This window comes from Haliaeetus leucocephalus, unplaced genomic scaffold, assembly GCF_000737465.1.
Source record: "Haliaeetus leucocephalus isolate CR32 unplaced genomic scaffold, Haliaeetus_leucocephalus-4.0 Scaffold273, whole genome shotgun sequence".
NCBI classification, from domain to species: Eukaryota; Metazoa; Chordata; class Aves; order Accipitriformes; family Accipitridae; genus Haliaeetus; species Haliaeetus leucocephalus.
Genome location: NW_010972709.1, coordinates 9275789 through 9293097, shown reverse-complemented (window position 1 = coordinate 9293097; position 17309 = coordinate 9275789). Strand labels below are relative to the sequence as shown.

The window sequence follows — 17309 nt, the reverse complement described above, 5'->3', positions numbered from 1 at the left end:
CGGGGCCGGGGCCGGGGGCCGCGGCCAGCGGTTCCCGAGCGTGCAGCGTGGCAGGCGGCCAGGCGGTGACGCGCCTGTTGCTATGGGATCCACCGCCCCTATAAATAACTGAGGAAAGGAACTTTCCTAAGTCAGAGACTTTAGGACGCGGGGCCCAGAACCAGATGGTCCGGAGGAGACGCGCCAGCTCCCGCCGCAGCACCCGGAGCGGTGAAGCCCCGCCGCGCCGCAGGACCTGAGCCGGCCCGGGTGGGCAGCGCAGCCGGGGGCCGTGCCCAGCGCGGGGGACTGAGGCAGGGTCCGGAGCCCCCCCCCCAGGCCGAGCGGGGGCACGCGCAACCCGTCCGGGGGGGCCCCCCCTGCGTCGTCTTCTCCTCCCCGCATCCCCCTTTGCTTTCATGCAACGCCTGGTGGCCTGGGACGCAGCATGCCTCCCCATCCAGCCGCCCGCCTTTAAATCGATGGAAGTGGCTAATTTCTATTACGAGGCGGACTGTCTGGCTGCTCTCAACAAGCTGCACCCGCGGGCGGCCGGGGGCCGCTCCATGACCGAGCTCACCGTCGGGGACCACGAGCGAGCCATCGACTTCAGCCCCTACCTGGACCCCTTAGCATCCCAGCAGCCGGCGCAGCCGCCTCCTCCGGCAGCAGCAGCAGGGGGCAACTTTGAGCCTCCCTGCAGCAGCGGCGGCGGCCAAGATTTCCTTTCCGATCTCTTCGCCGAGGACTATAAAGGCAGCGGCGGGAGCAAGAAGCCCGACTACACCTACATCAGCCTCGCCCGGCACGGCCACCCCTGCGCCAGCCAGAGCCACAAGCCGGGGGGGCTGCCGGGCTGCTTCCCGCCCCAGATCGTGGAAACCAAAGTGGAGCCGGTCTTCGAGACCCTGGACTCTTGCAAAGGGCCCCGGAAGGAAGAAGGGGGAGCCGGGCCGGGACCGGGGGGCATGTCCTCGCCCTACGGCAGCACCGTGCGCTCCTACCTGGGTTACCAGTCGGTGCCGAGCGGCAGCAGCGGGAACCTGTCCACCTCGTCCTCCTCCAGCCCCCCCGGCACCCCCAACCCCTCCGAGTCCTCCAAGTCCGCCGCCGCCGGCGGGGGCTACTCCGCCCCCCCGGCGGGCAAGAACAAGCCCAAGAAGTGCGTGGACAAGCACAGCGACGAGTACAAGCTCCGCCGGGAGAGGAACAACATCGCGGTGCGCAAGAGCCGCGACAAAGCCAAAATGCGCAACCTGGAGACGCAGCACAAAGTCTTGGAACTGACGGCCGAGAACGAGCGGCTGCAGAAGAAGGTGGAGCAGCTCTCCCGGGAGCTGAGCACCCTCAGGAACTTGTTCAAACAGCTGCCCGAGCCCCTCATCGCCTCCTCGCCTCGCTGCTGACCCCCGGCCGGGCCGCGGGGCGAGCGGAGCCGCCGGCTCCTCGCCCTGCTCAGCGCTCCTGCCGGGCCGGGGCGAGGGGAGAGCCCGGGGGGGCGGGTTGCTTGGTTGGTTTTTAATTTTTTTTTTTGGCCGGTCGGTTTTTTTTTTTTTTGGTCTTTATTTACATGTTGGCGGAGGGCCCCGCCGCCGGGGGCCGGGGGCTGTCAGCGGTGGGACCTCACCGGGGGCCGGGGGCTGTCAGTCAGCGGGGGGGGGCCCGGCCCCGGGCGGGCTCTGCAGGCTGCTGGGCGCTGGGGTTATTTAAAAGAGCGAGAGGAGAGCAAGGGCAAAGTGATGCAATCCTTTAAGCATGGCTGGGAATGCTGTGTACATGATGCAATCTCGTGTAACTGTCAGTCATGAATTGAGTAATCTGTTAAAGATGTTCCTACAGTTTTTTTTATTATAAAGAATAATCTATTTCTATAAGAAAATACATATGTATATTTTGGGAATCTATGCATTCTTGCTACATTTGAAGCATTAATGAACAATTTTAATAAACTTTATGACTAGGTTAAAAACAGTAGCTTGTTTTATTTTGCAGGCACGTTTAAAGTTAGATTAAACGCAGGGTTGACATTCTAGCTGATCTGGCTCAATGCTGTGATCAGGGATCAGGATTTTTGTTGGTCTTTTGGCTTTCTCTGTGACTCAGAGAAAGGAAACAAAAACAAAAACAAAAACCAAAAACCCCCAGAGAAACCCAGCAAAGAGCAGAGCTGGAAGCTTTAGCCCATTCTTGTTGCCTCATTTTATTTCCTCTAATCACTTGCTTTAGCTGCCTGCCGCTTGGGTGTTGTTTGGGGAGGAGGTGTTTGTGTTGGGGGTTTTTTGCGCTTCTTGCCGTTCTGAACGTGTAGAGCAAGATATGCTATCCAAGCCATGACCAGTCTTTGGCAAAGTAACACCAAGTCTGAAGTGGGAGGGAGGAAGAAAAAGTAAGGGAGGAAGCTTGAAATGAGTTTTTGTTTGGGGTTGGTTTTTTTTGGTTTTTTTTTTTTTCTTTAGAGAGTTTCTATTCTCTAAGTTATGATTCAGCATTTCTTATGTTTGTAGTTTACAGGAATAAACATGAGAAAGTAGCATTTCTGTTGGATGTCGGTAATTTCGGTCATTGCTCAGGAAGCTCTCATGACACCTGGCCAGGTGAGAGGCATATGAACGACTCCCTTATCTTTTCTCTTGAGACATTTTTCTAAAAACTGTAGATAGAGTTTCTCTGATGAGATGTGTTCATTTCTGTGTGCCTGGATGTTTGCTGGGGACAAGCGACAGATAAGGGGGGGGGGGGGGGGGCGGGGGGGGGGAAGTTTGTAGCAGGCCATAACTTTATTTCAGAGAAAACTAAGACTCTGCCTGCTGATGGAACAAGCCAGCCTTGCCAGGGCTCCCAGGTTGTGTTATTCCCCCACCCCCCGCCCCGTATATAGCTGCTGTGTCGAGGTCTGTAAGAAGTTAACAGTCTCAAGCTGGTTACGTGGAGGGAGTTGGGCAAATGATCGGGTCTTACTCAGCATTTTCCATTTTCCTGTTAGGCCAAATTTAAGCATTAAGTTTTTAGATCCCAGTTTCCCAGTGCCCCAGAAAAGAAACTCCTTAATCATCTATGCTGTTTGACAGCTGAACACAGAATGGGTCTTCAGTATAAAGACAGTGGACTTGAATTTGCTGCTATACATTCCAATATAGATTGCAGAAGGACAAATCTTCAATTTGTTGCTTATTTCTAGTGTTTCTTTAAGGAAAGCATGTTTGCTCCTGAAAGAACTGTTTTGCTTTTTTTTGACACTTAAGATAATAGCCTCCTGCGGGTGAATCTCCCAGAGCTCTTACTGGAATTTGTCACATATTCCCTGCTCCCGCAATGCCTCCATAGCTCCTGCTAGGAGCTGTGCAGTAGTAAGTAGTGGAGTGTTAGTCCTGATACAGATTTCACCCATTTGCTTTTTAATTTGTACAGTGCAGTTAAGTTGTTTTTATGAGACCCTAAGAATAGATTTTCTTGGGTGAGCTAGCTCCTGCACCAGCATGACTCAAGTTCTTGCAGGCAAGATAGACGTTAGATCTTGTCTTGACTGTCCCTCGTGACGATGATTACTCCAGCCTCCTGTGGCTGTTTATTCTACTATTCTTCTAGTTACGAAACTTATCCACATCGTTAGATCCTATTTTCTTGTTGTGCTGTAGGCCATGTAATGTTACCCAAACTTACAAGCAGTGTTCCCAGTCAGAACCGAGTGCTGCTGAGAGTGGAATTGCTGGAGGACTGAAGATGTCCTCAGATACATTTCTTTCTTTCTTTCTTTATAAATGATAAAGCTTCCAACAAAAGTTCAGTTTGTGGGGGCTGGAAGGCAGGGTAGATTGAAAGATAAGATGTACTAAAGGTATTTATATTTGTTTAAATAATAGTCCGGTTTTGGAGATAGAGCTCTATCAGGCATGAATGAGCTAATCCCCGTCCTTAAACTTTGCCTGCCACAGTTCAGGAGAGCCAGTGCGGTGTTCCTGCAATTTAAAGAATGATGTTTAAATTACTGCTTTATTCCAATTAGCATTACAGATTTCTCATTCAGGAGGAAACTTGTGCAGCAATGAGTTTTTGCCAGAAAGATGCAGTTACAGACAGGAAAGTTGAGGACATAAATGCACCAATTTTACACTAGTCTCAGAAGGAATCCGTGAAAGAGTCAGAAAGAGAATTCCCGAATCCTTCATTCTTAATCTTGTATTTCCCACATAACTTACATTTTAGGAGCTTTGTAGCCTGATTAAATGCATGGAGGTCATAAAATACCCTGCTTTATAAACAAGCGTATGAAAAAGCCCCTGTAATTAAAACATTTCCTCGAAAAAAATAATCTGGAAAAAAATAGTTTGGAAATGAATCTGAGAAAACTCCACGCACTAAAGTAGGCAAAAGATTCCAAATACCATTTCTAATCACAGTGGGGGAATTGGAAAATCCCTGTCCAAACAGTGGCTCAGCTCCAAATATTGATACAGTTTCCCATTACAAATAAGATTCTGTTGACTGAAAGCAGTACTGTGGTACGTCTCGGTTGTCTTCTGACAGGGTCTCTTGAGCTTCTTTTCCTAAAGTGACTTCGGTACAGCTTGTGGTAAGACTTTGCAGTCTATATGCAGGCAAACCTTGCAGAGTAGTTAAGGCACTTACTCCAGTAGTCTGTTTTGAATTTTATGGAAGTTTATAAAGAGCATTTTGTTTGGGCTTTCCCCCCCCCCCCCTTTAAAATGATTTATTACATTGACTGATTCATACAGGTTTTTCTTGATACTACTAAAATAATAGAGTTTCTTCCTATGTACAAATAAGTAAGATCAAATCCCTAGCACTGACATCCCCTTTGCAAAGCATCTAGCACTGTTTTATCATTTGCTAGATGTTTGAATTCAGTTGTTAGTTCTGCAAAAGGAATCAGATGTATAATTTTAAAACAAAATATTTAAAATACAATACAATTTTGTTAGCAGTTCGTCTATCTATTAATAGAAATTATTACTCTCTGCTTATCTGTCCAAAGCATGTATAACCCCATGCAGCTCTGACACTGTGGTGTTGCTTTTAGACTTTTCCCACTGCCTTCCATTAGTGACTGTTGGAAGATGCAGGAAAATTTACGCTTGTTTCTATACTAATCGTTTCTCCTCTATTAAATAAAATCACCCAAATTGCACACATGCACCAAAGGGTTATTGGGCGGGAGACTTGATCACATTTGATAACAGTATGGTTTTTTCCTCATTGAAATTCTGCGATAGCCTTCAGATATGGAAATTACAACCTGAAAAAAGCTTTGTGCACAATGTTAACCTTTACCATTTCATTGCTAGAACAACTGTCATTGATGTGGATGTGTATAAAAATATGAAGTTACTCTCATACTAGCTAGTTTTCAAGCAATGTTTCATTAGCTGTGATCAGAATAAAAGTCAATGCAACTCAGTATCTGCTTTAATAAAGAGAAAAAATTTATATGAGGCCAAATCACACATCTTCTTTTGTTATTTATAGTGATATCGCTTAAGATACAATAAGCATTGTCTTCCATTTTCCTGTCATTCATACTGATACAAAGCGAGTGTAAAGCACCACCAAACTGGAATGGCAGGGTTCTGCATTCAGTTTGTACTGGATATAGATGATTATATGGTGGATGGGGGGTAATGACGAATTTGGTTCTAACTCTTTTTGCTACTGATTGCTAATGCAAAAAAATTTTTATTACTACCCTCCTGAGTGTTAGCCTTTTTTATGTTTAAGTCTACGCAAATGCTTAACAGTCAGAAGTTTAGGGCAAACCTCTTAGACTAATGTGAAGTGTGAAGAAAAATTTAAACCTATGCATGTATGTTGAAAGGGTCCTAGCACATTAATCAGGAAATCCAAACAAAAACTAGGGATATAGTTAACTACTCCCAAGGAAACAATTCTGTTCAAATTCTGAACACTATTTTTAATTAATCAATAAAATAAAAATAAAACCATGTGGCCAAAACTGTACATTAAATATGTGAGGGCATTAGTTCTCTTTTGAGAGATACTCACTGAACAGACAAGTGAAATCATTGAAAGAATGCAGTTCTATTTAACTCTTTGCTGGGACCCAAAACATAGTCTGAGAGTTTAATCTTTGCAGCGTAAAGCTAAAATTTAGTAGAAGCTGTACACTTGGATAATATCCTGAGGTTCCTGACTCTTTCACGTGAACTGAGGCTGTTTTGTCCCAGCCGGGGCAGATCAGCAGCACAATTTATGGTGAGTATGTAAACACCTAAAAAGATTAGATACAGCCTTGGATTGACATCAGGATCATGTGAAATTTATGGTGTGGTGTTAGTGTGATGCAAAGCTACGTGAAACTCCCGGGTTTCTCTTTGAGATGATCCTGGAAGCGGCAGCGTGGCCGCCTGGAGCACCACACCACCCCTGGGGTTTGATGCCAGCACACCAGTCCTCAGGAGCTGTAGTCAAGCACAGCTCTCCGGTTCGGCATAGCCGTAATTCTGATTTGGTCAGTCTGACCTATTGGAAACTCTGTTGGAAACCAAAATGCCTTTTGTGATCGTTTTCCCACCTGCTAAATTGTTCAAATGTTTTGTTTTGAATAAAAGGCTTTCCTCCCCTCCTGGAAATGTTGGTGGTTAGATCTGCCTGTATGTGAAAAACCATAGGGCTGGAATTCAAGACGAGGATAAATGGGTTAATAGTTGCTGAAGCGAATTGATTTGCATTTGCAATCGGCACACATTTAGTTCCAAACCTTCTGACTGGTTGCCACAATTTCACAGAGCAGCACCAAATTTAACCCTCATTTGTTTTAAAATTTTCACAAATTTATGTTTTTACTATTAAAATGATTCATATAATAAGTAATAATAAATTCCAATAAAATTTTCTAGCTAATTAAAAGCTAAGGAAGACTTTGATCTACATCCAGTTTTCACCTTGCCCTGTCCTTTCAACTGTTGCCTCTGGGATTCCTGTATCACACATTACATTGCTATCAAAGCACTTCTCAGAGTTCAGGGTATTTAAATCAGAGGGTTTCGTTAGGTCTCAAAATTTCATACAGTTTGCAGAATAAATCCTCTAAGAACTCACTCATTCCCTCCATAAGGCACACTGTAGAAGTGCTGGCTCGGTCAGCAGACCTGGTTTTGATGAGCTCGCATGCAGACGCCTCTGTACATCACGCCAGTCAAAGTAAAGAACTGAATTTTTGATGGAGGCTACAAGATGCATTGGTTCCTATCCCCATACAAACCAAGCGCAACGGCTTGTTTGTTTTCTATAAATACCTTGGGTTTGCTAGTGTATTGCACCAGCAGTTCATTAAGCCTGCAATAAGTAGCTCACTGATGTTGTCTAGAAATTACAGTAATAGGAATCAGTCTCCTTCAAGCAAAGCAAAAACCCCTCTAACACCTCATCTGCTGTATTCCCCTGCTCCGTTAGCTCACCTGGGATCTGGGCGCACAAAAGTTTTGTGATATATTTTCTATGCACGATCGGAGGAGCCTTGGTTTTAGAAATGAATGTCATGGTGACACGATGGGAAAATATTTCTGTGCAACATGATGAAACAATTACTTGGCTGAAGTAATTCAGGAAGGGAATCACAAGAACAAGAGAAAGTGCCTGGAGCCGGTTTGAGAAGCAGAAGGAGAGCGGTGGTGGCTCCCTAGCAGAAACATTGTTTTGCCAATTTCCCCAGCCTCTGCCATCTAGACAATAACTCGGGGGTGGATATTTCTGACAGTGAATTGCCACGCTTCTCTGAGTCTAGGTGTCTTACTTGAAACGATAAAATACAAATTGTCTCTCTTGTTTTTTGAAATACAAAAGGCCAGAAAATGAACAACCTGGAATGTAATTTATTAAGACACTTAAGTATGTCTAACATTTAAATGTATAAGGAGCAGAATACAATCTGTGGGATAACTTGACACAACGAGATCAGTAGAATTACAAAAAAAGGAGTAATCATCAAGGAGTTTGGTTGCTTAAAGGAATGCAAGATGGACCATAGCCACTTACACTTAACTTCAGCACACAAACCAGCTTTAATGCCAGCTCTGTGAAGAACGAACTTCCGAGCAGCACTGCTTTCTTGCTGTTGAGTTATTGATGACCACTCATGGTGGCAGAATATATTTTTGTGCTTAAAGTTAAGAATAGTGCTGATTGCTGGGTTGAGTCCCCAGATCTGAAGGAGTAGAAGAGAAGGCAGAAAGCCTTTATGTATGACTTTAGCTATTGGATGCACAGTGTCCTTAACCACTTTCAAAGCAAATTACATAGCTGCAGAGTTAATGAGTGCAGAACACTGAGTGAAATTTAGATGCAAGGGATAAATACTGAGCTTTGAAACAGAAGAGACAGTTTCTGGTCCTGGCCCTTTATCATATATCTTTAGATTATCAGTTAGCCCCTAAATGTAATAGAAGCTGTATGCACATATGTGCATCTCTAGTTGTAAGTGCAGTTGCCATAGCTGCAGGTATATTTGCCTATTATATATTTAGATCCTGATCTTACATATGTGCTTCATTTTATACATGTAGCTGTAGTGATTTCAGTGGAACTATTATTACTTGCATGATAAATGCAGTAATGATACATGCATAGATCTGTATTTACATGGATGTATTTACATGGATCTGTATATATATGGATCTGAGATCACAGTGTCTCTGGGAAAATTTTTGTGCCTTGCTCAGTTTTACAGGACATGCACTAGCAAATTTTGAGCACTTTCATTTCATGTGTTTTCAAATTCGAGAGAGCTACCTGTGCACATGGGCTGATTTGGCTGTCTCTTCCTGTACAAGAGGAGATGACAGTAGCTTCAGCATTTTTGCATCTCCCAGTGTCCTGGTTTTGGCTGGGGTAGTGTTAATTTTCTTCCTAGTAGCTAGTACAGTGCTATGTTTTGGATTTCGTATGAGAGTAATGTTGATAACACACTGATGTTTTCAGTTGTTGCTAAGCAGTGTTTATACTAAGTCAAGGATTTTTCAGCTTCTGATGCCCAGCCAGCAAGAAGGCTGGAGGGGCACAAGAAGTTGGGAGGGGACACAGCCAGGGGAGCTGACCCAAACTGGCCAAAGGAATATTCCATACCATGTGATGTCCCATCTAGTATAGAAACTGGGGGGAGTTGGCTGGGGCATTTACAGATTGCTGCTGGGGAACTAACTGGGCATCGTTTGGCAAGTGGTGAGCAATTGCATTGTGCATCACTTGTTTGGTGTATTACAATTCTTTTGTTGTTGTTGTTGTTACTATTATTATTATTATTATTATTATCCTTTCTGTCCTATTAAATTGCTCTTAATCTCAACCTATGAGTTTTACTTTTTCTCCCCGGTTCTCTTCCCCATCCCGCTGGCGGGGGGAAGTGAGTGAGCGGCTGCGTGGTGCTTAGTTGCTGGCTGGGGTTAAACCACGACACCCAGGAAAAAAAAAAAACCCCAAACAACAAAACATCTGACAAGTGGGCTACAGCCTATGTTCTAACAGCTATTGTTGGGTCCCAATTTGACAAAGTACTTGAGTGTATGTTCCACCTCAGCAGAAGCAAAACAATGCTGAACACAAGCTTTAAAGTTTTGGATGTGCCAAGTGCTCTGCTGAAACACATCCTTCTAGAGCCTCAGCTGCAGCTGCCTGGCCTCTGGATTATACTGCTGTGATGCAGCTGTGGCATGGGCATAAGTCCTGGGAAAGAAAACATGATAGAGAATCTGGATATCCAGAAAGATGGTGAATGACATGCACTCAAACAGGCCAAAAGGAATCCCAATTTCCTCCTACTGTACTGAAGGAGCCCATCCAGTTTGTATGCTGGCCAGGTCTGGCGAGCCACTGTTCAGAGCGTGGTGTTAGTACCTGGCTGCTGATCAAAGGATTCTTAAGCAATAACCCACTCCACATCAGCAAGAGCTGCTGCCAAGAACCGTAGACTTCTATGGGCTGGAAGACAACTGATAAAGCAGATGCTGAGAAAAGCAATGATGCCCGCATTGGGCAATCTGAGTGCTACAAATGGCTACTGGAAAATGTTATTTTTATTTTAGTTCTGCAATTTCATAAGCCCGATTTGCTAAAGGCTCACAGTGACATGGCATTTTTACAGGGCTTGCTTTTTTTTTTTTTTTTTTTTTTGCAAAGCATTTTACTTAGATGAACAGATGCTCTCACTTTACATGGGAAAACCACTACTCCTTGGTAGTTCTTCCTCTGTCAATAACAAATATGGGTCAATTGTGCCTTTCTCCAGAATTAGCTCCTGTGGATTTTGGCTTGGGAAGGATGGGGCACTCAGAATAGCTGGGAATGATGCACTCAAACCTCTTGTAATACAGTCCTGTGCCTGGTTGTAGGGGATACGGCTCATGAGTGAGGCTGACAGATTGGAAAGGGTTTGGCAAAAAGGACAAGAAAGCATGTGTCCATGTGGTGAAGAGGCCTGAAAAGAAGGAAGTGATACCAAACAGTACATGGTTCTGGGAAGGCTATTGCAAGCTGTGGCAGTGATGGGAACTGTTTCCAACAGAGGCTACAGGCAATGAACTATTTTCCCACTGACCTCATGGTACCATGAAGTGAAAATTCCACTCTAGTGTTTTCTGCCAAGTCCTTAAAGGCAAAACCTTAGCAAATGGCTCCTGCTTTTGCATTAATACACTAACAGGTGCTCTTCTGCACGAGCCCTGCAAGAGCTTTATTACCAGAGGTACACTAACTATTAAACAGCCATAAGCTTAACCTGGTATTTACTGTAGGACTGTGCCTTTTTATTGCGCAGAGGGAGGGAACTCCCTTCTCAGCCCTCCAGGTGGTCCCTTCAGGGCAGGGTTGAGGCACATTGGTGAGAAGGGGTGGGGTTGGGTGGGAGAGGCTTTCATTGCTGCCCTACCTGTTCTGGGCATAAATTGAAATGATCGGTCTCTAAATCCTGCCAATTAGGCATGCTTTACTGGCATTAGTGTCGGTTTACTATGATAGGTAAAACGAAAATGTTTCTCTTAATAAAAAAAAAAAAAAGGAGGCAAAATCCTGCTTTAACACATTTAAGTCCCAGAGCAGGGGTAGCAGGGGGCAGCAGTGCACTCTGTAGGGTACCTGACCTAGCCCAGACAGGCAGGAGCAGGTCAGCATTCTGCAACACAGAACGGCTCAGGGACAAATACCTCCTAATGCGTTTGTGTACCCCCTTCCAGCAGTGACTGTCTATTAGGGAGCCCGTGGAGCAGGGCTGGAGGATGCAGTCTGCAGTCCCCCGCAGCACCCTCTCCTCTGCAATAACTGCACTTTACCAGTCAAGGTAGCATTAGATATGGAACAAAAAAATAGTGGTAACCCTTTCCTAGGCTCCACCTGTGAACGAAGCTCCACCTACTTGGGAGAGCAAAATGAGATGCTTTGTACAAGATTGTGAAACTGCTAATCAAGGTAGTACCTGTGCTCTCAGGTTAGTACCTTCCTAATCTTCTGATCGACAGATTCCTATAATGAAGAGGCAATATGGACCTCTCGGGTCTATTACTTCTTGGTTTCTGGAGACTGAGGCAGACACTGTTCTATTTTGCGCACACTGCTCCCAGTCTGAGGGTTATCTTGGTTACTATAAAGGCCAGAAATCATGGGGTTGGTTTTCTTCCTCAAAGAGAAGTCATCTTTGCAGCATGTGTTTCTGCCTGTGAAAATACAGGTATGCTGTGCTGCCATGCAAAAGCACAAGCTGACTTCATCCTCATCTGCACTCAAAGAAGAAGATGGTGAGGACCATCTCCCGACAGCCCTGTATTCCTTTCTTATGAACCATTCTCACCACTGAAACATTTAGTCTCTGCTGGTCCAAAATAAGCATTTCTGATAACAGCACTTCAGACCTTGGCAACCCCCACTTGCTTCAAAACAGACTTTATTCTTCTGAGAAGGGTTTGTCACTGGCACCTGGGTACATGCAAGGCTTTTTTAGGAAGTAAAGAGGACAAATGGGAAAATCAATTAACCATCTAAAAAACATTTTGTATTGCGTACAGCTCGCCTGTGAAGAGTGCTGCCTTTCACTCTCTTATGTCCTGGGAACTCTGACTCAGCCTCCTGTATCCACAGCTTGTCAAGAGCCACGGTTGTTTATAATCAAATCTTTTGTACAAATCTAGGGCAGAAAAGCCCACTTATTATAAGCTTCTTTACAAATGCAGTAGTAGGTTTTTCCCTCCTCTACCTACCACCATGTCTTGAGGGGAGAAAGGAGGTGAATGTGACCTCCAGATAAACACCTCTCTCAGCTAATTTGTGCTCTCTTCCAGCCTCTCCCCAAGGATTAAACATTTGCTAGGGATCGCGGGAGGGCTTTGGCCACACTACACAGCCAAGTAAGCTGGTGGAACCTCGCACAATGCAGGAGGGCGCTGCACTGGTTCCATGCTAAATGTTAAGACCATGTGGTCGCTTCTCAGCCTCTGCTGCAGAGACTCTGCCCCGTACTAATTAGGTAGGAGTGATGACCTGGTAGTGATTCTGGAGTAAGGAAAGGAAAGTCCTGTATCAGGCATTGCTGCAAACTTGTTTCAGGATCTCAAGCAAGTTACTTCACTTTTCTTTGCTTCAGTTCTTTCACCTGCAGACAGATACTTCCTGCATGTGTCTCAGGTATTATTTGTTTAAAGAACTGTGAAATACGAGATATGAGACTTTGACAATACCATATATTCATTATTTAAAGCTTATATTAAAAGCTAAAAATCTGAATGAATTCAGCAGGGAAAGTCTTCTGGTGAAAATGACTGGAAGAACAACTGTCCCTCTCTCCACACACTTCCCAGGCAGTAACATGACCACACAGAGTTTGGCTCATTATATATGTAAAATAGGCAGATGCTATTAGGAAGCAATTTTTTTCACCCAGTGAGAAGAGAAGCCTATCCCTCATGATGAAATCCTCTGCAGGGGCAATATTTTTATCATGCCTCATACTTCTCAAGGTATTTGAAATCACCCTCAAAGTTGGATACTGTCTTCCCTTTTCTCCCCTTGAATCTGAACACTGCCTTCACAGAATTTCACTGAGTCCTCAGCATTTTCCTTTCAAATTCCCTTCCCTTTGACAGTATGTAATTCCTGATGTTGGTGGGTATCGTCACAGTTTTATTAAGTATGTAATAACAGCCTGTTTAGGGACAACATGTCATGATAATGAACTGTCCATGTAATTAGGCCTGACTCATCAATCAACATGGAAAAGGACTGAATGGAGTTCATAAAAGCACCTTTAAGAGACTGATGGAAATGTTTAAAGAAAAAAGAAATTAGCAGTGTTTTGTATTGTTAAGTATTTTGCAGAGCAGAAATTAATTAGCACTGGAGAGAACACACTCTTCTGGAATGTCCATGTGTGGCCCATTATATCCCGTTTTGCCCTCTGAGTCATCCCTTCGCAGCCACTGATTCAGTGTGAACAGGAGCAGTCACAGTGGGATCAAGTTTAGTGACTTACTGGTGTGAACTAGCAGCCATAGAGGGAAATTTCCCCTTGAGCAGTCACCAGGGTACCATTGGCAAAAGGTGGTGAAATAACTTTTCTAGGCAAAAAAAAAAAAAAATCACATTCTTGCATATCATTATTTTTACTTTTTTACGTTTCACTTCAGGAATTTTATTATTTTAGAATAAATGTTATAAACATGTCTCCAGGAAGCTATATAAATCAGAAGTCTGTATGTATCCCAGACTGATGATCTGAAACATCTGGCTCTTATGCTTGGGCCCTTCTTGCACAGGAGAAATTGCCCCTGTGAAGAGGATGCACACTTCCAAGATCTAAGTGAAACAGAAATAACAAAATAGTTGCTGGTGTGCTTAAGCCTTGAAACTGCACAAGCAAGTTACCAAGGCCAAATCCAGCTCTCTCCAAGTCTAGGTGAAAGGAAGCAAATTATTGAATTACCAGCTTTGCAGCAACAGAATAAACTCTCACCAACTGATTGACTACGACAGTGGGATATCACCCCTAGCTATTGGCAACTGTCCTCTCATCATTAGCCTTCATTAAGGTGGTCATCTCCAAACCAAATGCACAGTTCAGTTACTAATATAAAAGACATCAATTAGATTTATATAAGAGTATTGCAAAATATTAAATAATAAAGGCTGCTACCAAACAACAGCAGGAAGATTCATTGCCCTACAATGTCTGCTTCTCAGACAAAGCCTGGCTATTTTGGGGAAATCACACCTTGACTGGTGACAACACTTGCTTTGTGCATTTGATGTGGGGGAGAGGGGGTACTGCTGGCATACTCTCTCTGTCTAAATCTGACAGCAAGGCTAAGGTTGGCACTTAACTGCATGAATCACCAGCTACTGATATTTAAAAGCTTGCATATGCAAATCACTAATTAAACATATTAGCATAGTCAGTTACCCAAACTGTAATCTTAGTCGTATCTCCAAGTTAGGCATGCAATCACACACCCATTTTGCAGATTTGCATTTGTGAGCATGGTTTCCCGAGAGCTAGGTCCAGAAACTAGTCTAATCACCAATTTTTCCTCATGTAGTTCCAGGAAGGAAAGAGAAGAGTGAAAGTATGCTGAGTGGCTTCCTCTCCTGAAAAGTAATGGGCAACTGTACAAAATCAGAAACTGATGTGGACAGCCGAATAACAACTGAGAGGGCTAGATGGTGAGCTATGCATGCTCTCCTTTAATCTAATGCCCATCTTTGTGACTGCTTCGACCCAAACAACGTGGATTTCCCTCTATTAGCAAATATTCAGACACAGGAAAAGACTATGTGCCAGATTTTTACTTTATTTACATTGAATTACCTGAGATTAGAATCTGAAACGAGAAACTTTCTTTATACAGTTACAAATAGCTATATTATGCAGTTTTAAGGGGTTAAGAAAAGGAGGAAATCATAACCACAGAAGTCATAAAGGCAACTTATCCCAAGCCAAATAGTTTTGTTTCTAACGCAGGGCTTTAATTATAACATGTCATATAATGATGACATAGTGCTATAATAGGCAAATATAATGCATTAATCTGATATTATATTTTGGCTTTAACAATAGGTGCAGCGAACCAGCCTTAGTGGATAACTCATTCAGAACCTATCTGCACACTCCACCTAGATACTTATCTGCCTCTTTAATTAAGTGGAGGGAAACTTCTTGAGGCCATACCCATAAAGCCAGTCTCTGATGATAGCAGAGTTACTGGAAGCCTTTGGTAATCGTTTACACCCACGTATTGTGGTTAGCTTCCAACTTTGGCTCTTTCCTTCTTGCTTTGGAACCACCTATTTATCCCCTAGTGTAAATCCCCTAGTTTTTTTTTACCAAAAGGGGTACAAAAGATCTCTGGAGGTTCGTTTGAGCAACACGTCAGCATACTGTCACTGGCCTCCTCAGGACTGAACCAGGCTTCCTAATTGCAGCGGTAAAAAAAAGAGCTTTGGCAAATTTTTCACTTACCAGTATACTTCTTGAAACAGTAGGAACAGACTGCATCAGTGAACACAGTACAGCCAGAGTCATCTTTCCATAATGCAAGTTCCCCAGGTTGTCCTCAGCATGCGCTCATGGAAATCAATCAGAGACACTACAGCAACTGACTTCAGTGGAAGGAAGAGTGGGCCTCGTGGGATAAAATCATCTTTCCTGATTCTGTGGGTCCTATGTAACTTTGTGTACATTGAAAAACACCCTCTTTGGCTTCTTCAAACACAAAGAGTTTGTAGGATTTGCATGGTACGCTAAAAATAAAATTTTAACTAATAGTTTGGAGAAGGTCGTTCCCTGATATGCAGTCCTTGCTCTCCACTAGGAATTTTTGAGAGAAATACCCTGCTCTGAGGCAGTAATATACAGAAATCATAAAGACTCCATATAAACAGCATCTGAAGAAAGGGACAGCAATCTCAAGGCCATGTGAGATAGATAACTTTCTGAGGTGACAGTAGTGTACAACAAGTACTATAGTCCCTGTAGCAGAATAAAGGCACAGCTGACATGAGGTTCCTATACTTCAGTTCTAGCTAAGCAAGCTAGGCTGAGTACAACCAAAATGGCTCCAAGAGCTTACCGCCTCCTTTTCCTTTTTCTCTCCTTCTGCGGCTCACTTCATACTCTCCTCCGATCTTTTCCAGTATGAAAGGCTCTGCTAATGACCTTTGAACAGATCATGTTGAGAATGTCACTGCAGAGCTTCTTAATTTTATGGTGGCGCCTAGATAATACGGTGATGGGTACTGAAATGCTGAAAAACAGACAGACAGATAGCTAGATAAGATTAGATATATAAGTAATTTAGTCAGTCATCATACAGAGCAGCTGACATAAGTTCATTTGTAAAGCCAACTGCTAAAATTGCTTTAGAAGTCCTTACATTTTAATTCTGTTGAAAGACAGACCTTTGATCTGAATTGTTTTGGTGGCATGTACATTATTTGAATGGAACTTCACCTGACCAGGTAATACCAGACCGGTCATTCCTGGCATACTATTGTCACAGGAGAACAGTGTACATGCAAATCCATACCTACCGATAGCTCAAGGGCAGACAGATAACTGAGCATCATGGAACAGATATAGACTGAAAGCATGAGCACCACTTTATGCTGATATACAGAATGAATCATGGCTAGTAAAAGGCTCAAACAACCATATATATGACTAAATGTAACCTCAAAACACTTTTAAATTAAGCATGATCAGAAAATACAAGGAGAAAAATTATTAGATAAACGTTATTGCTTCTCTTTTTCATTAATATTTATTAATTTACACTGGGGGGAGATGGAGGAGGAAGAGAAATAAAACAGACCTGTCAGATTTGCTATTGTTTATAGGCAGTTTTATATTTCAGCTCTCAGGTACCAGCAAAACACTGGGACGTTTGTACTGCATTCACTGCAGGGAAAATTATTTACATTCACATGTTATGTTTTTTTAATTCGGCATTAAAAAAAATTTCAAAGACACTTCCTAGGGCAGTTTATTTTTGAAGTGGGTTATTTGTTTTCACCCTAAATCTGAGGCCACGGCAGTATTCCCAACTATATGGAAGGGGTAAGAGAGTTAATATAAATGTGTAGAGTTTGTTAGTCCATGTGTTTCTCTGAGTGGCATTCACCCCAGCACTGACACTTTGCACCACAAGTCCCACTAAAGCAAAAACTGCTAAGTGCAAGCATGAACCACAGATAAATGGTTGCATGTCTTAATTAGTGATGGCTGAAGCTCTCAGAAGATTCTGTGGTTGAATTAGAATAAGCATTCAAGAAGTTCAAATGTTAATCCAAGCCTCTTTAGTTTATAACGATGGAAGTCACTCTCT

At 43.5% G+C, this 17309-nt stretch overlaps 1 protein-coding gene and 1 long non-coding RNA gene across 2 annotated transcripts in view; one reads left to right on the top strand and one right to left on the bottom strand.

The window, feature by feature from the left end:
* LOC104833101 overlaps positions 1-9404 on the bottom strand; it is a 20992-nt gene extending 11588 nt beyond the window's left edge. The window contains exon 1 of the long non-coding RNA XR_774492.1: positions 9310-9404. This is a non-coding gene — a long non-coding RNA (uncharacterized LOC104833101). The remainder of the gene's footprint in view (positions 1-9309) is intronic.
* On the top strand, positions 134-1538 carry CEBPB (CCAAT/enhancer binding protein (C/EBP), beta). The gene has a single exon (XM_010569653.1). It carries the CDS (start codon positions 399-401, stop codon positions 1383-1385), a length of 987 nt encoding a protein of 328 aa, XP_010567955.1. The 5' UTR covers positions 134-398; the 3' UTR covers positions 1386-1538.
* Positions 9405-17309: the final 7905 nt, after the last annotated feature.

What these genes read in the sequence shown, in the direction of transcription:
- CEBPB (XM_010569653.1), top strand. Translation starts at nt 399, where the DNA reads ATGCAACGCCTGGTGGCCTGGGACGCAGCATGCCTCCCCATCCAGCCG.